Source organism: Sciurus vulgaris, assembly GCF_902686455.1.
Source record: "Sciurus vulgaris genome assembly, chromosome: 10".
Lineage (NCBI taxonomy): Eukaryota > Metazoa > Chordata > Mammalia > Rodentia > Sciuridae > Sciurus > Sciurus vulgaris.
Genome location: NC_136470.1, coordinates 75683664 through 75700752, shown reverse-complemented (window position 1 = coordinate 75700752; position 17089 = coordinate 75683664). Strand labels below are relative to the sequence as shown.

The 17089-nt window shown below is 35.8% G+C and overlaps 1 protein-coding gene across 4 annotated transcripts in view; it reads left to right on the top strand.

Moving 5' to 3' along the window:
• LMLN (leishmanolysin like peptidase) overlaps positions 1 to 17089 on the top strand; it is a 103665-nt gene that overhangs the window by 54452 nt on the left and 32124 nt on the right. For all 4 annotated transcript variants that reach the window (XM_079156223.1, XM_079156221.1, XM_079156220.1 and 1 more), the window contains exons 10-13: positions 1327 to 1434; positions 4102 to 4178; positions 7036 to 7146; positions 16568 to 16700. In XM_079156223.1, the coding sequence (XP_079012349.1) occupies positions 1327 to 1434; positions 4102 to 4178; positions 7036 to 7146; positions 16568 to 16700 (429 nt within the window). The remainder of the gene's footprint in view (positions 1 to 1326; positions 1435 to 4101; positions 4179 to 7035; positions 7147 to 16567; positions 16701 to 17089) is intronic.

Sequence of the window (17089 nt, the reverse complement as noted above, 5' to 3'; positions counted from 1 at the left end):
CACCATATGATCCCTCTATACCAGTCCTCAGTGTTTAGCCTAAAGAATTAAAGTCATCAGACTACAGTGATGCATGCTTACCCATGTTTATAGCAGCATAATTCACCATAGCAAACTATGGAACCAGCCTAGGTGTCCATCAGTGAATGAATGGAATTGTGGTAGATATAGACAATGGAGTTTTATTCAGCCATAAAAAAAAATGAAATTATGTCATTTACAGGGAAAAAGATAGAACTAGACACCATTATGTTAAGTGAAATAACTAAACTCAGAAGGTCAGGGGTCATATATTTTTTCTCATCTGTGGAAGCTAAAGAGGAAAAAGGGAAAGAAAGGTGGAGGGGACACAAATCTCATGAAAAGCAAAAGGAGATCATTAAAGGAAAGAGATCAGTGGGTGGGAGGTGAGGAGGGTGTGGGGAGATGCTGGGCCATATTACATTGTTATATCGTGTGCATGTACAAATACATAACAACAAATTCCATCATTATGTATCACTATAATGCACCAATAAAAAAGCAGAAAAAAAGAAATCATAATAAAATACACCTAATGTAAAAAAAAAAAAAAAAAAAAAAAACAGACTAAAAGTCACATCATAGTAGACCTGTGTTTTAGCAGCACAATTCACAATAGCCAAACTATGGAACCAGCTTAGGTGTCCATCAACAGATGAAAGGATAAAGAAAATGTAGTGTGTGTAGTGTAGAACACAGTTGAGTTCTATTCAGTCATAAAGAAAAACGAAATTATTTTATTTGCAGGAAAATGGATGGAACTAGAGACCATTATGTTAAGCAAAATAAGTCAAATTCAGAAGATTAAGGGGTCATATGTTTTCTTTCATATGTGGAAGCTAGAGAGGAAAAAGGAAAAGAAAGTGGGGTTGGGGACATCTCATGAAAATCAAAAGGAGATCAGTAGCATAGACAAAAGGGACCAGGGAATGTGAGAAGGGGAGAAAGCGGGGATGTACTTAAAAGCAATTTTTGCCAAATTATATTGTGATTTTGTGTATTGTATGCATGTGTGGATACATAACAGCAAATCCTATGATTATGTACAACTATAATGCACCAATAAAAATGTATAAAAAGAAATATATATATGTACTTATATGTGTATATATAGTAATTTCCTAGCAAAGAAGAATTTGGCACCATCAAAATTAATTTTAAAAATGTATTTTTAAAAAAGTTCTCTTACCAAAATAATTTTTTAATGTCTGTTATATTTATGTGATGAAAAAATTGACATTATCTAACAGTACTTTTGTGTGTGTGTGTGTGTGTGTTTTTTTTTTTTTTTTTTCTGATTGTTAGGATGAAGCACGAAAACATTTTAATTGTCCAATTCTGGAAGGGATGGAACTTGAAAATCAAGGTGGTATGGGCACTGAACTCAACCATTGGGAAAAACGGTTATTAGAGGTCAGTTTATTTTTAAGTTTTACTAGACTTTTTTTTTCAAGTAATTCATAGTCATGGGGAAAGATATTTAAACAGATTCCTCTTCAGTTCTTAAAATCCACTTTCCAAATGTAATCACTAAGCTTGTCTTATATTCTTCCTTAAATATTTTGTATATTTATGTATGTATACATACACACAAAGAAGTTTTTCTTAATGAACTCATATAACTTTTTAAACTTAATGATATATTATAGACATCTTACCAAGACAATACAGATGCTTCTGCTGTAATGCAACATATACTTTCACTTTTTTATGCTGGGCATGCCAGTAATCCCAGCAGCTTGGGAGGTAGAGGCAAGAAGATCACAAGTTCAAGGCCAGCCTCAGCAATTTAGCAAGTCCCCATCACAAAATAAAAAAGGACTGGGAATGTAGCTTGATGGTAAAGTATCTCTAGGTTTCATCCCCAGTACTTAAAAAAAAAAAAAAAGAACTTATTCTTCAATATGATACATTAAAAATAACAAAACTTGTGGGAAAAACAAGTATCCAGAGCACTAACAAAAATAATAAATCATAATAAAGTTACTAACTCACTTTAAAAAGACATTAAATTTCCAATAAATGCAGTCATTTGTCTACTCTAGTATCTCTACCTTCAACAACAACAGACCTATAATCCCAGCTGCTTGGATTTCAGAGGCAGATTTGCAAGTTCCAGACCAGCAGAGGCAACTTGGGGAGACCCTGTCTCAAATATTTAAAGTAAATAAACAAAAGGGCAAGAATATAACTCAGTGATAGAGTGCCCCTGGGTTCATTTCTAGTACTGCAAAACAAAAATATCCACAACAAGTACAAAACAAAAGCAAAACCAAAAACAAAAAACTAGCAATGGGTAACTGAGTGGAATTATAAATCTGAGTAAGAGGGGCAAGAGTAAAATGTACCAAAATTAGAGAAGATGTGCAATTAGTACTTGCAGGCAGAGTCTCTGACCATACTGAACCAAGGGGAAAGAGGTATCATACTCAGTATAGCATTCTCTATTCTGTCTGTCTTTGTTTGTTTGTTTGTTTGTTTTTTTAATCTTAGTGTACTTTTTATTTAGCCACTATTGCTTCATCGTACAATATTAGCATCCAGGGAAAAATCATAATGAACTAGCAGGATTATATTGATTTCATCCCTTTATTTACCATCTCACGAGTTCATTCACATTACTGAAATATATACATTAGCAGACTAGACTGTATGCTTTGATTTCCTCATTTTTTTGTTTTGAGGATAAATTTCCTCATTTTTTAAAGCTATATGGTATTATATTATACAAATGTAACCTAACAGTCCTGTGTTAAAGAAAAATTATGTTTTCAATTTTAAATTTAAAAAAATTATAATGAGCAATTTATTTATACATGCTGTGCTTTCCAGGGTTGGTGTTTCAGGGGATATTCTTAGGTGCAGCTAAACAGTCAAACTCACAAGACTCCAACAGGCCACACTGAGAAAAGATGTCCTTAGGAAGGGTATCAGAAAGTATGCACAGCATGCCAGCATGGCAGTGTCAGTCACTTTCCGTGTGCTGAACACAGCAATCTAGGGGCTGTCATTGGTGTCTCTCTCCCTCCCCCTCTAACTCAAGGACAGCAGTACAAGACCAAAGTAGACAGATGCAAGAACCAGCCTGACTTTAAAAGTACCATTTCCCAAATAGGACAGTATCTTTTTAACAGTTCCATAGACATAATTTTCAGTTCCCTATAAAGAACATACTCAAAGTCCCTGCCACAGGGAAGTCCCAGAACTGTGGCTTACCAGCAGGTATTCATGTTCATTTACAGTAATCCAAGCCCAGAAGCATTTCAGGGGGTTTTATTTCCTCAAGTACTAATGCCTGGTAACACAGTTGACATTCCACCTTTATTAGGTTTCCAGGGGAACAGAACTAGAAAGTTAACCCAAGGTCACATTTGTTTAAAGAGAGAGAAAGAATAAATTCCTGTAAGTGGAATTTCTGGGTCAGAAGGTATTAAAGTTTGAGAACATCTTTCCAATGTTCATTTTAAAGATTTGAAGAAAAATTAGAGCTGTCCAAAGATGAAATATGCTTCCTTAAGAGGCAACAGAATCCTCACTGTAGATGACCTCCAGAAAGGAATTTTATCATATAAATTAAAATTGGGTAGATAGTATACCTTGAGGATATTCTAGGTTCCTCATATAAATTCTTTGATCTCAGGATTCTGTCATACTTGTTTTGCATATTAGAGTATTGGTGATCACAAAGGATTAGGAAAGTATTTTCTATGTAATTCAGGTAATTATTTCCCTAACCCCAAATTACCTGGACAGTGTCTCACTTTACTTTGCCTGGAGAATCTTTACGGTAGTATGTCTGATTTCACATATATTTATCTTCATTTTCATCATAACATCTTAAATGTTAGTTTCTGCCGTTCCAGGGAAATTGTGTACAATGGAGACATTGAGGCAAAATATAGATTTGACTTTAAACTTCAGTCTAGTCATTTTAAAGATGGTTTTTGTACTTCACCATTTTTAAGTGAATATTTTATCAGTCTCTCACTGGAAACATTTTAAATATGCATCAGAGAAATCACAGAAATTATTAGGAATTGCAGAGTCATTTTCTAACTAAAATTTGTTGATGATTTTCAGAATGAAGCAATGACTGGTTCTCACACCCAGAATCGAGTCCTCTCTCGAATCACTCTGGCATTAATGGAGGACACTGGGTAAGACAGCAATGAGAAGACATGAATTGTGTAGTAAAATGAAATGAATATTAAGATTAGCTTAAGAAAATACTGACATTTTACATCAGAGCAAAACTATTGGATCATTGGATTTTGTGCATTTAGCTGTTCATTATCTGTACCAAATCTGTTCATTCATTCAATAATTGTTTAAGGCCCTGAGGTATAGTTATAAATAGAGCAATGTTAATGAGATTTGTTTTCTAATAAGAAAAAGCCTGGATATTATGAAGGAAAAACTATCTAAATAATTTCCAAAATCATAAATGGAATTGGTATGTAGGTTCCTGGTTTTTAAAGTAGTGAAACTATCTGGTAAAGCAGTAAAATGTTATTAAATGAATCTTTTACAGAACCTTTATATATCCAATAAAATCAGAGCTGCTTTAGTGGAAACATTACTTCTTGCTTTTTCTAAGATAACATGAGGAAACATTTGAAAATGGAATCAAATTTGAAAATCAATACTATAAGTGTTATTAAATCATGAAAATAGTTGACATAACTTAACTTTTGGGCAGTGGTCAAAGAGAAATAAGGATTTTAAAATATAGAGCTAATTATTGACCCTGAGAACAGTTTCAATAAAAATGGAAGGGACTGAGAAATTCTTAGGCTGATCTGCTTACACAAGAGAGGAATACATAGGTAAGAAAGGATTTTATTAAGACATCTTTTCCCCTGAGAACGCAAGATGGATAGGATCCAGAGAACCAAGAGAGAAATAAGTTAAATGAGAATTAGCTTCTGTTAATTCAGGAAAAAGGAATGGATATAAGAATGTAAGACAAGAACTGGGTGGCTCAGGGATAGAACACTTGTCTGGTATACATGAGGCCCTGGATTTCATTCCTAGTAACACACACACACACACACACACACACACACACACACACACACACAAACACACACAAGAATTCAAGTTATTTTGTGTATGGAGTCAAGAAGTTGAAGAAGTTCAGAAATTTTGTTCTCCCTGTCTCCATCAATTAGAATCAAAACCATCCCTGAGCAAAAGAGGAAAGGAAAAGTTATTTATAGCTAACTTAAATATGTCATGGGCATTGTTTTAGGATATTATAGTAATTTTTTTGTTTTGCTGCAATTCTGGGAATGGAAACCACGGTCTTGTACATACTAGGCAAGCACTGTACTACTGAGCTACATCCCTAGCCCCAGGACAAAGAATCCATAAAAGTTATCTACTTTCTAATTCTCCTTTAGTCCATTTGAAAAACAATAAGGTAAAACAATGTAGCATTCTTACACATTTTAGGAGGTAGCAGATAGCACCCTGAAAAGTCATTAGCCTTCAATGCTTTAAGGTTAAAGATTACTTTCTACAAAGTGGTAACAAATTTTTGATGTCCATATAGACTTCATCTCAGGGATATTATTCTTTTAAATATTTATTATGAAACTTACCAATACATAAAAAATACATGTGTAAAACAATCTACATAATAAAATGAACACTATATGCTTTCTGAACTGGATTCAATAGTAATTATGTCATCATATTTGCAACATTCTTTATTTTTGCCTTGCAAGTCACAGACATCACATCCTTTTATTTCTATATACTGTACCATGAGTCCCTAAAATATGTGGACATTGTTTAATGTAACCACACTTACCAGTAACAAAATTAATAATTTCTTGATATCCTCTAATACCTAGTTCATAAGCACAAAATCATTTTATCTCTCTTTTTACAATTGTTTTATTTAAATCAGGATGCAAATAAAACTCTGGTTGTTGTATCTCTTAATAAGATCTTTCAATGTACAGCAGTCTTGTATGCCTCTGCCACCTTTTTTTTTTTTCTTCTTCTTCTTCATTGCAGCTAATTCATTGTTGACCCAGAGTTCTGGATTTGCTTGTCTATTTTTGTTCTACAGTACCTTGTATTTCTTGTAAATAGAAGTTATCTCCATGTTATGGGTTAGATGAGGTATCCTCCAAAAGCTTATGTGTGAGACAATGCAAGAAGGTTTAGAGGTGAAATGACTGGGTTATGAAGGCCTTAACCAATCAGTAAATTCATCCCATGGTAGGGATTGACTGAGTGAGTGGTAACTGTAGGCAGATAGGGTGTGCCTGGAGGAGATGGGTCCCTGGGGGCCTGGCTTTGGGTTTATATGTTGTTCTTGTTGAGCAGAGCTCTCTCTCTGCTTCTTGGTAACCACGTCCTGATCTTCCCTCTGCTACCCACTTCCACCACAATGTCCTGTCTCACCTTGAGCCCCAAGGAATGTCAAATAAGATTCAAGGCCAGAACAGCAAGAAACTAGAGCCAACTGAGTCTAATTAGGTTAAGGACAGCCAAGCAGTAATTCCGTTATTTCTTTCTTTTCTGCTTCTCTTTTTCTCTCATTCTGTTTGCTTGTTCTCATTTCTCTTGTCTCACAACATAATCGCTTTCTACTTTTTGACTCCCATCACTTTGGAAAATCACGATGGAAATATGTTTTGTTTTGTTTTCTAATATGAAAGTAGTTTGGCATAGAACTGGTTACCCAATCCCTGCCACAGTAATCCTGTACAACAGTCCCTTGGAAACAAGCACTTTGTAAATGCTCACTTGTGATGGCCTCCTGAGTCCTTTTTAAGGTCCTGATTTGCTAATTGTTGAGATTTGTAATTGGTATGATGGAGTTTTTTAAGTGACAGTAATTGATCATCATTATTGGAATAGCAAGTTTAGCTTAGTGGTAGAGCACTTACTTGGTATGCATGTGGCCCTGAATTTGATTCTGAGCATTGCAAAGGAGAAAAGAAGTAAATTTAAATGATGGTGATAATAAAAGGTGCTTTGTTTGAATTATTTCCACAGCTGGTATAAAGCAAATTACAGCATGGCCGAGAAGTTAGATTGGGGCCGAGGAATGGGCTGTGACTTTGTCAGAAAGAGCTGTAAATTCTGGATTGATCAGCAGAGACAAAAGTAAGAATGTATTTCTTTGCATATCTTTGATTATACAATTTGTTTTTGATTTTGTTCTTTATCCTGAGCATAAAATGTCAACTATTTTCAAAATATGCCCTGAGCAATTCAGTTTCAAAATGTATAAAAATCCTTCTACAGGTACTTGCAATAATATCCTAATAAGTAGGTGAAAAATTATTTTTAATTATATACTAAAATAATCATAGCAAGGTGGTCAGAGCCATGAACATTTCCGTTTAGCTTATAATTCATAATTTTGCATACTATTGTCATTTTTGTCATTTTTCTTCAGAGAATGCATATGTAAACATAGATGCAAATATTCATTCAGTATCAAAAACCAGGCTGGGCATAAAGAAGAATGAAATTAAGGCATTTGAAGGTAAATGGATGGAACTGGGGACTATCATGCTAAGTGAAATAAGCCAATCCCCAAAAAATGAACACTAAATGATTTCTTTGATAAGCGGATCCTGACTCAGAATAGGCAGGGGAGTGGGAGGAGTAGAGGTTCACCAGATTGGACAGGGTAGGATGTTGGAAAGGGAGTAGGGATGGGAATGGGAAAAACAGTAGAATGAATGGGACATAACTTTCCTATGTTGTAGTGCCTAAGTCTCTGATCCACTTTGAGTTGATTTTTATGCATGATGAGAGTTAGGGATTTAATGTCACTTTGTTGCATATAGATTTCCAGTTTTCCCAGCACCATTTGTTGAATAGGCTGTCTTTTCTCCAATTCATGTTTTTGGCACCTTTCTCTAGTTTGAGATAACTGTATTTATGTGGGTTTGTCTCTGTGTCTTCTATTTTGTATCATTGGTCTACATATCTGGTTTGGTGCCAATACCATGCCATTTTTGTTACTATCGCTCTGCAGTATAGTCTAAGGTCTGGTAGTGTGATGCTTCCTGCTTCACTTTTCTTGCTAAGGACTGCCTTGGCTATTTTGGGTCTTTTAATTTTCCAAATGAATTTCATGATTGCTTTTTCTATTTCTATGAAGAATGTCATTGGGATTTTAAAAGGTATGACACTTATGGTAGTATGGCCATTTTGACATTATTAATTCTGCCTATTCAAGAGCATGGGAGATCTTTCCATCTTCTAAGGTCTTTCAGTTTCTTTCTTTAGTATTCTGTAGTTTTCATTGTAGAGGTCTTTCACCTCTTTTGCAAGATTGATTACAAGTATTTTATTTTTTTGAGGCTATTGTGAGTGGGGTACTTTTTCTAATTTCTCTTGCAGTGGATTCATCACTTATGTATAGAAATGCATTTGATTTATGGGTATTGATTTTATATCCTGCTACTTTGCTGAATTCAATTTATGAGTTCTAGAAGTTTTCTGGTGGAATTTTTTGGATCTTCTAGATATAAGATCATGTCAGCAAATAGTGATAGTTGAGTTCTTCTTTTCCTGTTTGTATCCCTTTAATTTCTTTCATCTGTCTGATTGCTCTGGCTAGAGTTTTTCTCCATTTAGAATGATATCGGCCATGGGCTTAGCATAGATAGCTTTTACACTGTGGAGGTATATTCCTATTATCCCTAGTTTTTCTAGTGTTTTGAATGTGAAGGGGTACTGTATTTTGTCAAATGCTTTATCTGCATCTATTGAGATAATCATACGATTCTTGTCTTTTTAAGTGATGTGGTATATTACATTTATTGATTTCCATATGTTGACCCAGGCTTGCATCCCTGGGATGAACCCTACTTGATCATAGTGCACTATATTTTTAATATTTTTTGTATGCAATTTGCCAGAATTTTTTTGAGGATTTTTGCATCTATGTTCATGAGGGATATTGGTCTGAAGTTTTCTTTCCTTGATATGTTTTTGACTGGTTTTGGTAAAAGGGTGATACTAGCCTCATAGAATGAGCTTGTAAGGGTTCCCTCCTTTCTATTTCATGTAATAATTTGAGGAGTGTTGGTGTTAATCCTTCCTTGAAGGTCTTGTAGAACTCGGCTGAGAATCTGTCTAGTCCTGGGTTTTCTTGGTTGGTAAGCTTTTGAAGGTGTCTTCTATTTCATTGCTTGAAAATGATCTATTTAAATTGTGTATGTCCTTCATGCATCAGTTTTGGTAGATCATATGTCTCTAGAGATTTGTTGATGCCTTTGAGTTTTTCTATTTTATTTGAATATAAATTTTCAAAATAGTTTCTAATTATCTTCTGTATTTCAGTAGTGTACGTTGTGATATTTTCTTTTTCATCATGAATTTTAGTAATCTGAGTTTTCTCTCTCTTAGTGTGACTAAGCATTTATCAATTTTATTTATTTTTTCAAAGAGCCAACTTTTTGTTTTGTCAATTTTTTGAATTGTTTTGTTTCAATTTCATTGTTTTCTGCTCTGATTTTAATTATTTCCTGTCTTCTGCTGCTTTTGGTGTTGATTTGTCCTTATTTTTCTAGGGCTTTGAGATGTAAAGTTAGGTCATTGATTTGTTGACTTTTTATTTTTTTAATGAATGCGTTCAATGCAATGAACTTTCCTGTTAGCATTGCCTTCATAGCATCCCGGAGATTTTGATATGTTATATCAGTGTTCTCATTGACCTCAAAGTATTTTTTATTTCCTCCTTGATTTCTTCTTTTATCCATTCATCATTCCCTGGCATGCTATTTAGTCTTCAGGTGTTGGAGTAGCTTCTATTTTTTATTTTATCATTGATTTCTTGTTTCATCCCATTATGATCTGATAGAATGCAGGGTAATATTTCTATTTTTTTGTTTTAACTGGGAGTTGCTTTGTGCATAACATATGGTCTGTTTTAGAGAAGGATCTGTGTGCTGCTGAGAAGAAAGCATATTTGCTGATTGATGGATGAGATACTCTATATATGTTCGTTAAGTCTAAATCATTGATTTTATTATTTAATTCTATGGTTTCTTTGTTAGTTTTTGTTTGGAAGATCCATCCAGTGGAGAGAGAGATGTGTTAAAATCACCCAGTATTATTGTCTTGTGGTCTATTTGATTCTTGAAACTGAGAAGGGTTTCTTTGATGTACATAAATGCTCCATTGTTTGGGGCATATATATTTACAATTGTTATGTCTTATTGGTGTGTGATTCCCTTAAGCAGTATGAAATGTCATCCTTTATCCCTTCTGACTACCTTTGGTTTGAGTCCACTTTGTCTGATATCAGGATGAAAATCCCTGCTAGTTTATATTGTTCATGTGAGTGATATGTTTTATCCCAAGCTTTCACCTTCAGTCTGTGGGTATCTTTCCTAGGAGGTGAGTTTCTTGAAGATGGCATATTGTTGGGTCCTTTGTTTTAATCCAGTCTGCCAGTCTGTGTCTCTTGATGAGTTTAGACCATTAACATTCAGGGTTATTATTGAAATATGATTTGTATTCCGAGTCATTTTGGTTTATTTTCGGTTTTTAACTTGATTTTGCTTCTCCCTTGGTTGACCTGTCCTTTCGTGTAGTTCCTCCCATTGCTGGTTTTCACTGATTTCCTTCATTTCCTCCTCATGGAACATTTTGCTGAGAATGTTCTGGAGTGCAGGCATTCTAGTTGTGAATTCTTTTAACTTTTGTTTATCATGGAAGGTTTTTATTTCATCTTCAAAACTGAAGCTTAATTTTGCTGGATATAAAATTCTCAGCATCCATTTTCTTTCAGAGCTTGATATGTGTTGTTCTAGGACCCCCTGGCATTGAGGGTCTGGGTTGAGAAATCAGCTGAGATCCGAATTGATTGCCCCCTATATGTAATTTGATTTTTTTTCCTCTTACGACCTTTAAAATTGTGTCTTTTTTCTGTTTGTCATTCCTATTATAATGTGCCTTGGTGTGGGTCTGCAGTAATTTTGTACATTTGGGGTCCTGTAAGCCTCTTGTAGTTGATTTTCCATTTCTTTAGATTTTGGAAGTTTACTGATATGCCATTGAAAATATTGTGCATTACTTTGGTTTATATCTCCACACTTTCATCTATTCCGATAAATCTGAAATTTGTCTTTTAATGTTATCCCATATTTCTTGGAAGTTCTGTTCATGGTTTCTTACCATCTTCTCTGTGTGGTCAACTTTATTTATTTATATTTTGTCTTCATTTTCTGAGGTTCTGTCTTCCAAGTAGTCTAGTCTGTTTGTGATGCTTTCCTTTGAATTTTTAATTTGGTTTATTGATTCCTTTGAGAATTTCTGCTTGATTCCTTTTATATTCTTTGCCTCTTTATTGAAGTGATGTTTCATTTCCTGTATTTTCTCTCCCATACCATCCTTTATTTCAAAGATCAATGTAATTATATATTTTCTAAACTCCTCCTACATTTCTTTACTGTTGTCTTTGTATTCTGTTGTTGGAATATCTTGGTTTGTTTAAAGCACTCTGTTCCCTTGTTTTTTTCATGTTGTTTTTATGTCTTCTCATCTATCTGTATGGATCTGAGGCAGAAGAGATTCTACCATGTAGTCTTATAGTGTCCCTGAAGGCTTCCAGTACCTCACCTTTAAGGGGGGGCCAATATTAGAAGCACCCAATGCAAATGATATGCCACCTTAAATCAAATGACTCCTACTAAGGCATTTACAGTTTCATCGCAATAGACTGAAGTGATTGTTCAATTATTGTATACAATATAAATAGTAAGTTTGATAAAAGTGTTTATTGTTTCAAATGATGGACAGTGAGGGAACAGTAGTAGTTTAAGATGTGATGTTTATGAAGGAGAGGGAGAGAAGATAGAGGTAAAAATTTATATAGGAAGAGGGAGGGAGAAATTAATAGAGGTTGAATGTTAGTTTGAGAGAAGTGATAAAGAGAATCCAGGGAGACAGTGAGAGAAAAAAATATGTACAGATTTCTTTTTAGACGTTAAAAATATAAGAATACACAACAGAACTGTCATGTACTATTCAGACATCCCATTCCTCAGTAAATTGATGCATGAAAAATATTTGGATTCAAAGATGGTAGAGGTTGGAGAGAGGGCAAAAAAGGGGAAAAAAGGAGGAAAGTCTCAGTGGAAAATTGAATGATTGCTTCCATTGGCTTTCAAAAATGTTCTCAGCTTCCCTTGTCCACCGATTGGTGGGGTTATCTGAAGTTTGATGTCAGCTCCAGTTCAGTGGGTGGCAGACCGGTTGGGTGAGTGAGCTGATAGCAAGATGCCCTCACACCCTCTTCCAGTCTTCCTACATGTTGTAGCTGGCTCCTTCTGCCCCTGCACACTTCAGTACTCACTGAACTGGAGACAGCCCAGTTTTCTCCAGTTTCTTCAACCTGTGCTCCCCCCAGGGTAATTCCTGTAGTCTCTGGCTTTCCACAGGCTTGCCAGACCCAGACTGACCTACACAAACCCACCTGCAATCTGATGGACCTGGGCTTCAGCTGCCCCAGGCCCTTTCTTGCTGCGGTCCCAAGATCTCAATGCATATTTACCTTGCAGAGAGACCACCAGGGATGCACTCACACAAAAGAGTGACCTTGCAAAGATGCAGCCAGATGGCAGCCACTACCACACAGAGCAGAAAGAACTCAGGTACAACCAGACCTGCAGGTACCCCAGTATTTCTCCAGGCCTTGGCCTGAGTCCCCAGGTCGAAGTGGCCACAGCCCAAGATGGCAGTAACCACTGTGGGAAACCTGCAGGCCCTGGCTATTGTCATAAGATGTCGGCAGCCATGTGTAACCAAACCTGGAGGTACTGTGGCAATGGACTTCTAGGCAGCAGTGGGCACAGGCAATCTGCTGGTGGTTTGCAGACAGTCTGCAGGCTGAGGATGGATGATTGGCAGATGGACTTCTGACGGTGGATGATGGGTAGGTGAAAGGCCCATGGGCACGTTAAAGGGTGAGCAGACGGGCAAATGGTCGATGATGGGCGGTAGTCAGTGAGTGATCTGTACTCAAAAGGCGGGCAGTATTCTGGCAGAGGGCCATTAAGTCTCAAGTACTTTTTGTGTCATAAGATACCATTATCATGTTTTCTTGCTTGGGTTCAGTCACAAAGCAATTTATTTAGGAATCTGATGTCTGAATTATAACCCTAATGTGAAAAGAGCTGCTAATAATCACTAGCAGGAATCACCTGCCAATCACTTTGGGGCCAACTTGTTATCCAGCACAACAATTTGATCTGCCAGTTTAGTGATTCCCAGATTTCAGTGGACATTAAAATAATCATCTAAAGATCTTTAAGAATATCTCAATACCACCCTCCAAAAAAAGAAAAGAAATGGTTGGAAACATTAGATCTATCAGAACAAAGATTTAAAAATAATCTTAATACCCCAGTTGCACTCCATACTAATTAAAATCAGAACATCTGTGATGATAACCAGGCATTGGTGTTTTTTGTTTTAAGAGATCCTCAGATGATTTCAGTATGCAACAAAGATTGGAAACCACTGTTCTGGTGTATTAGGAAGTATGTAGCTGGTGGGACATACCCATAATCCCAGCTATTTGGGAGGCTCAGGCAAGAGGAATGCAGGTTTGAGGCCAGCCTGGGCAACTTAGTGAGACCCTGTCTCAAAATAAAATTTTTTTAAAAAAGGAAGTATGTAACTAACACTGAAGCTATAAGAACTTAGAGGAACTTTTTTTTCTTCCTGTTAACAACTCTTGATTGTACCCCTTTGAATCTCAAATTATAGGATCACTTAAGACCAAAAGTAGAAGAGTTCCTCTTCCCCTTTCTTAAAAATGGTTTGCTTCTACAGTTTTTGTGGGTCCCCTGAATTCTCTGCTATTCAGTGAATCATAAGTGGTCAGCATTTCTTGGTAAAAGACCAGATAGTAAATATTTCAGGCATTGATCATTCTTAGAGTCTTTTTTCTTTAAAAAAAAATTTTTTTTTCAGTACAGGGTATTGAACTCAGGGGCACTCAACCACTGAGCCACATCCCCAGCCCTATTCTGTATTTTATTTAGAGACAGGGTCTCACTGAGTTGCTTAGCACCGCGCCATTGCTGAGGCTGACTTTGAACTTGCAATCCTGTCTCAGCCTCTTAAGCCACTGGGATTAGAGGGGTACACTACTGTGCCCAGCATGTTAGAGTCTGTATACAACTATTCAACTCTACTTTTGTACAGCAAAAGACAAAATGAATGGGTATGCTCATGTTCTAATAATTTTATAAAAATAGGTTGTGTGCTAGAGTTATAACTCAGGGTAGAGCTCTCACCTAGTATGCACAAAACCCTGGTTTAATCCCCAGCGCCCCCCCCCCCACACACACACACACAAAGCAAGTTGTGGGCATGGCCCAAGAATTGAGTTTGTGGACCCCTGCCATAGCATTTCAAATATCTCACTTGTGGAGGATTGAAATCTAAAATTATTTGCCATCTTCTGGCACCTCAGGCCTGGTCTCACTATGTCCCCGAGTTACCTTAGAGGCTCTCCTGTGATCCTTCCTGAGCCCAAGGGCTGGTGCTTCACTTCTGGGCTTTATCATCTGTGACTCTTCTCCTTCCCTGTTGTTGGGAAACCAGTATTGGAAGGGGTCTGCTGAGGAAAGGCAAAGCCACATTCATTTGAATCCCGAAATCTATGCCCACTCGAAATAAAATTCTTCCTTTTTATTTTTTGGTGCTGGAGATGAAACCTAGGGCCTTACCCATGCTGGGCAAGTACCCTCCCACTGAGCTACATCTCAGCCCTATTGTTCTGAAGCAACTGATCTGATAAATACCCAACTCGTCTGTCTAGTTTATTTGCCATTAATAATGACTTTAGAGCTATACTGTCCAGTATGGAACCATTAGCCACATATGGTTACTGAAATTTATATTTAAATTATTAAAGTTAAATAAAATCCAAAATTGAATTATTCATTTGACTGATCACATTGTAAATAGTTGACAGCCATATGGGGTTGGTGGCTACCACATCAGGCAGTGCAAATATACAGCATTTCCATCATTGCAGGTGCTTCTACTAGATACTGCTGCTCTGCAGTTTGTAAGTCATGAGTCTTGAAGAGCTCCAACTTTGGAACTTGTAAAATTGCTAATTTTTAACCTCTTTGTTCCTCTTCATTCATTTAACCAAGACTGATGTTTCTATTGAAGTAAATGTACTATTTTGTTTTAAAGGGAAAAAAGGAAGTGAGATTCATGGTGTCAAGAAAATGACTAAGAACTACTGGTCATATTCATTGGAAACTTTATCATGGGATGTTATAAAATTGCCCTATAAAATCGTGGGGACAGTGGAAATTTCATTTATTGACTGACTTGTATGTGTTAGGCACTAAAAACTTTGTTGTTAAAGCTCAGAAAATTAAATACCAAGTAAGTGGCTGGCACTGGTATTTGAATCCAAACCTTTGTGATGATTTTTTAAGACCTTCACTCTCCTATTATACTATGCTACTTCAAGTTTACTTGGTGGGTATTTTACCTGTTTTATCTCAGAGAGCTATAATTCCCTAAAGATGTTATATTAAGGGCTGGGATTGTGGCTCAATGGTAGAGTGCTTACCTAGCATGTGTGAGGCAGTAGGTTTGATTCTCAGTACCGCATATAAATAAGTAAATAAAAATTAAGGTCTATAGACAACTAAAAGAAATATTTTTAAAAAAAGATGTTACATTAATTTTTGTTTGCCTGTTTGTTTTACAGTGCTGGGGATAGAATCAGAGGTTTTGCTAATTTAAATGAGACAAGTACCAATTTTCCATCAAATAAAAAAATGTACCTTAGCTTTTTTTCCATAGGAAATATGTGGAAGAAGAAAAATATCAGTGATCCTAGTATAATTCTGTGGATACATTTTACCAAAATTTCTATGAAATACTGAGATTTCATTTATTACTATTATGGCATTAATATAATCATGTATTACAAATTACCAATTTGATGACTGATCAGATTACAGGTTTGTTTGATGGTTAGTTTTACGGGACAGTGCCATAGATTCTGATATCATTTGAGAATTTATAAGACTACTTTTATCAAATTATCTTTCCAAGAATAGGTTTAATAGGGATTAGAACAAATTGGTAAAATTTAGGAATAGTCTCACAGTCTTCATTTTGCACAATAATACAAAATTAGTTGTCTTTTGAATATTTTCAGTTTAACAATTAGTCAAAATTCTTTAAACTAGATTTTGACATAGGAAAAGATTGCACTCTTTGTAGCTGCAGGGCAAAAGGAACATCACTACCATTTCTTTCTCAGACTCCATTTGTTAATTATGAATATTTGATTTTTAGACCAGCATCTGGAATTTAATCTGTTGGCATTAAAAACACAAAGCTGATCTGCAGCTCAAATTTACTAGCAAAAACAGAAAGAAAAAAAAAAAAAAAGATAAATAGTATCTCATTCAGTAATAATACAACAATGTTAGAATTTATCTAGCATGGACAAGTTCTATACTAGACTTCAAATTTTTTTTTAATTTGATGATATGGTGCTTATTTTTGTGTGCAGAAGGCAGATGCTGAGCCCATACTGTGACACGCTCAGAAGTAATCCATTGCAGTTAACTTGCAGACAGGACCAGAGAGCAGTTGCAGTGTGTAATTTGCAGAAGTTTCCTAAACCTTTGCCACCAGAATATCAGGTAACATGTGTTTTTAGCACAATTTAGGAATCATCTTTTTAAAAAGTCATCTCCATTTTGACTTCAGAGAGTAAATTCCGCAAAGCCAGGTGCTATGGCACACACCTATAATCCCAGGAACACTAAATTGTTTCAGCAATTTAGTGAGATCCTTAGCAACTTAGAAAGACCCTATCTCAAAATTAGAAGGACTGGGAATGTAGCTCAGGGGTAAAGCACCCCTGGGTTAAATCCATAGTACCAAAAAATAAAAAAGTAAAATAAATCTTCCTAAATTTTTTGATGTATAAGGCCTCTGTACTTTCCATATTAGAAGAAAACTAAAGGATTCCTCCATTTCATTAGTTATACTCATCAATAGCAATTGCTTAATATCTGGCAGTGCCTTA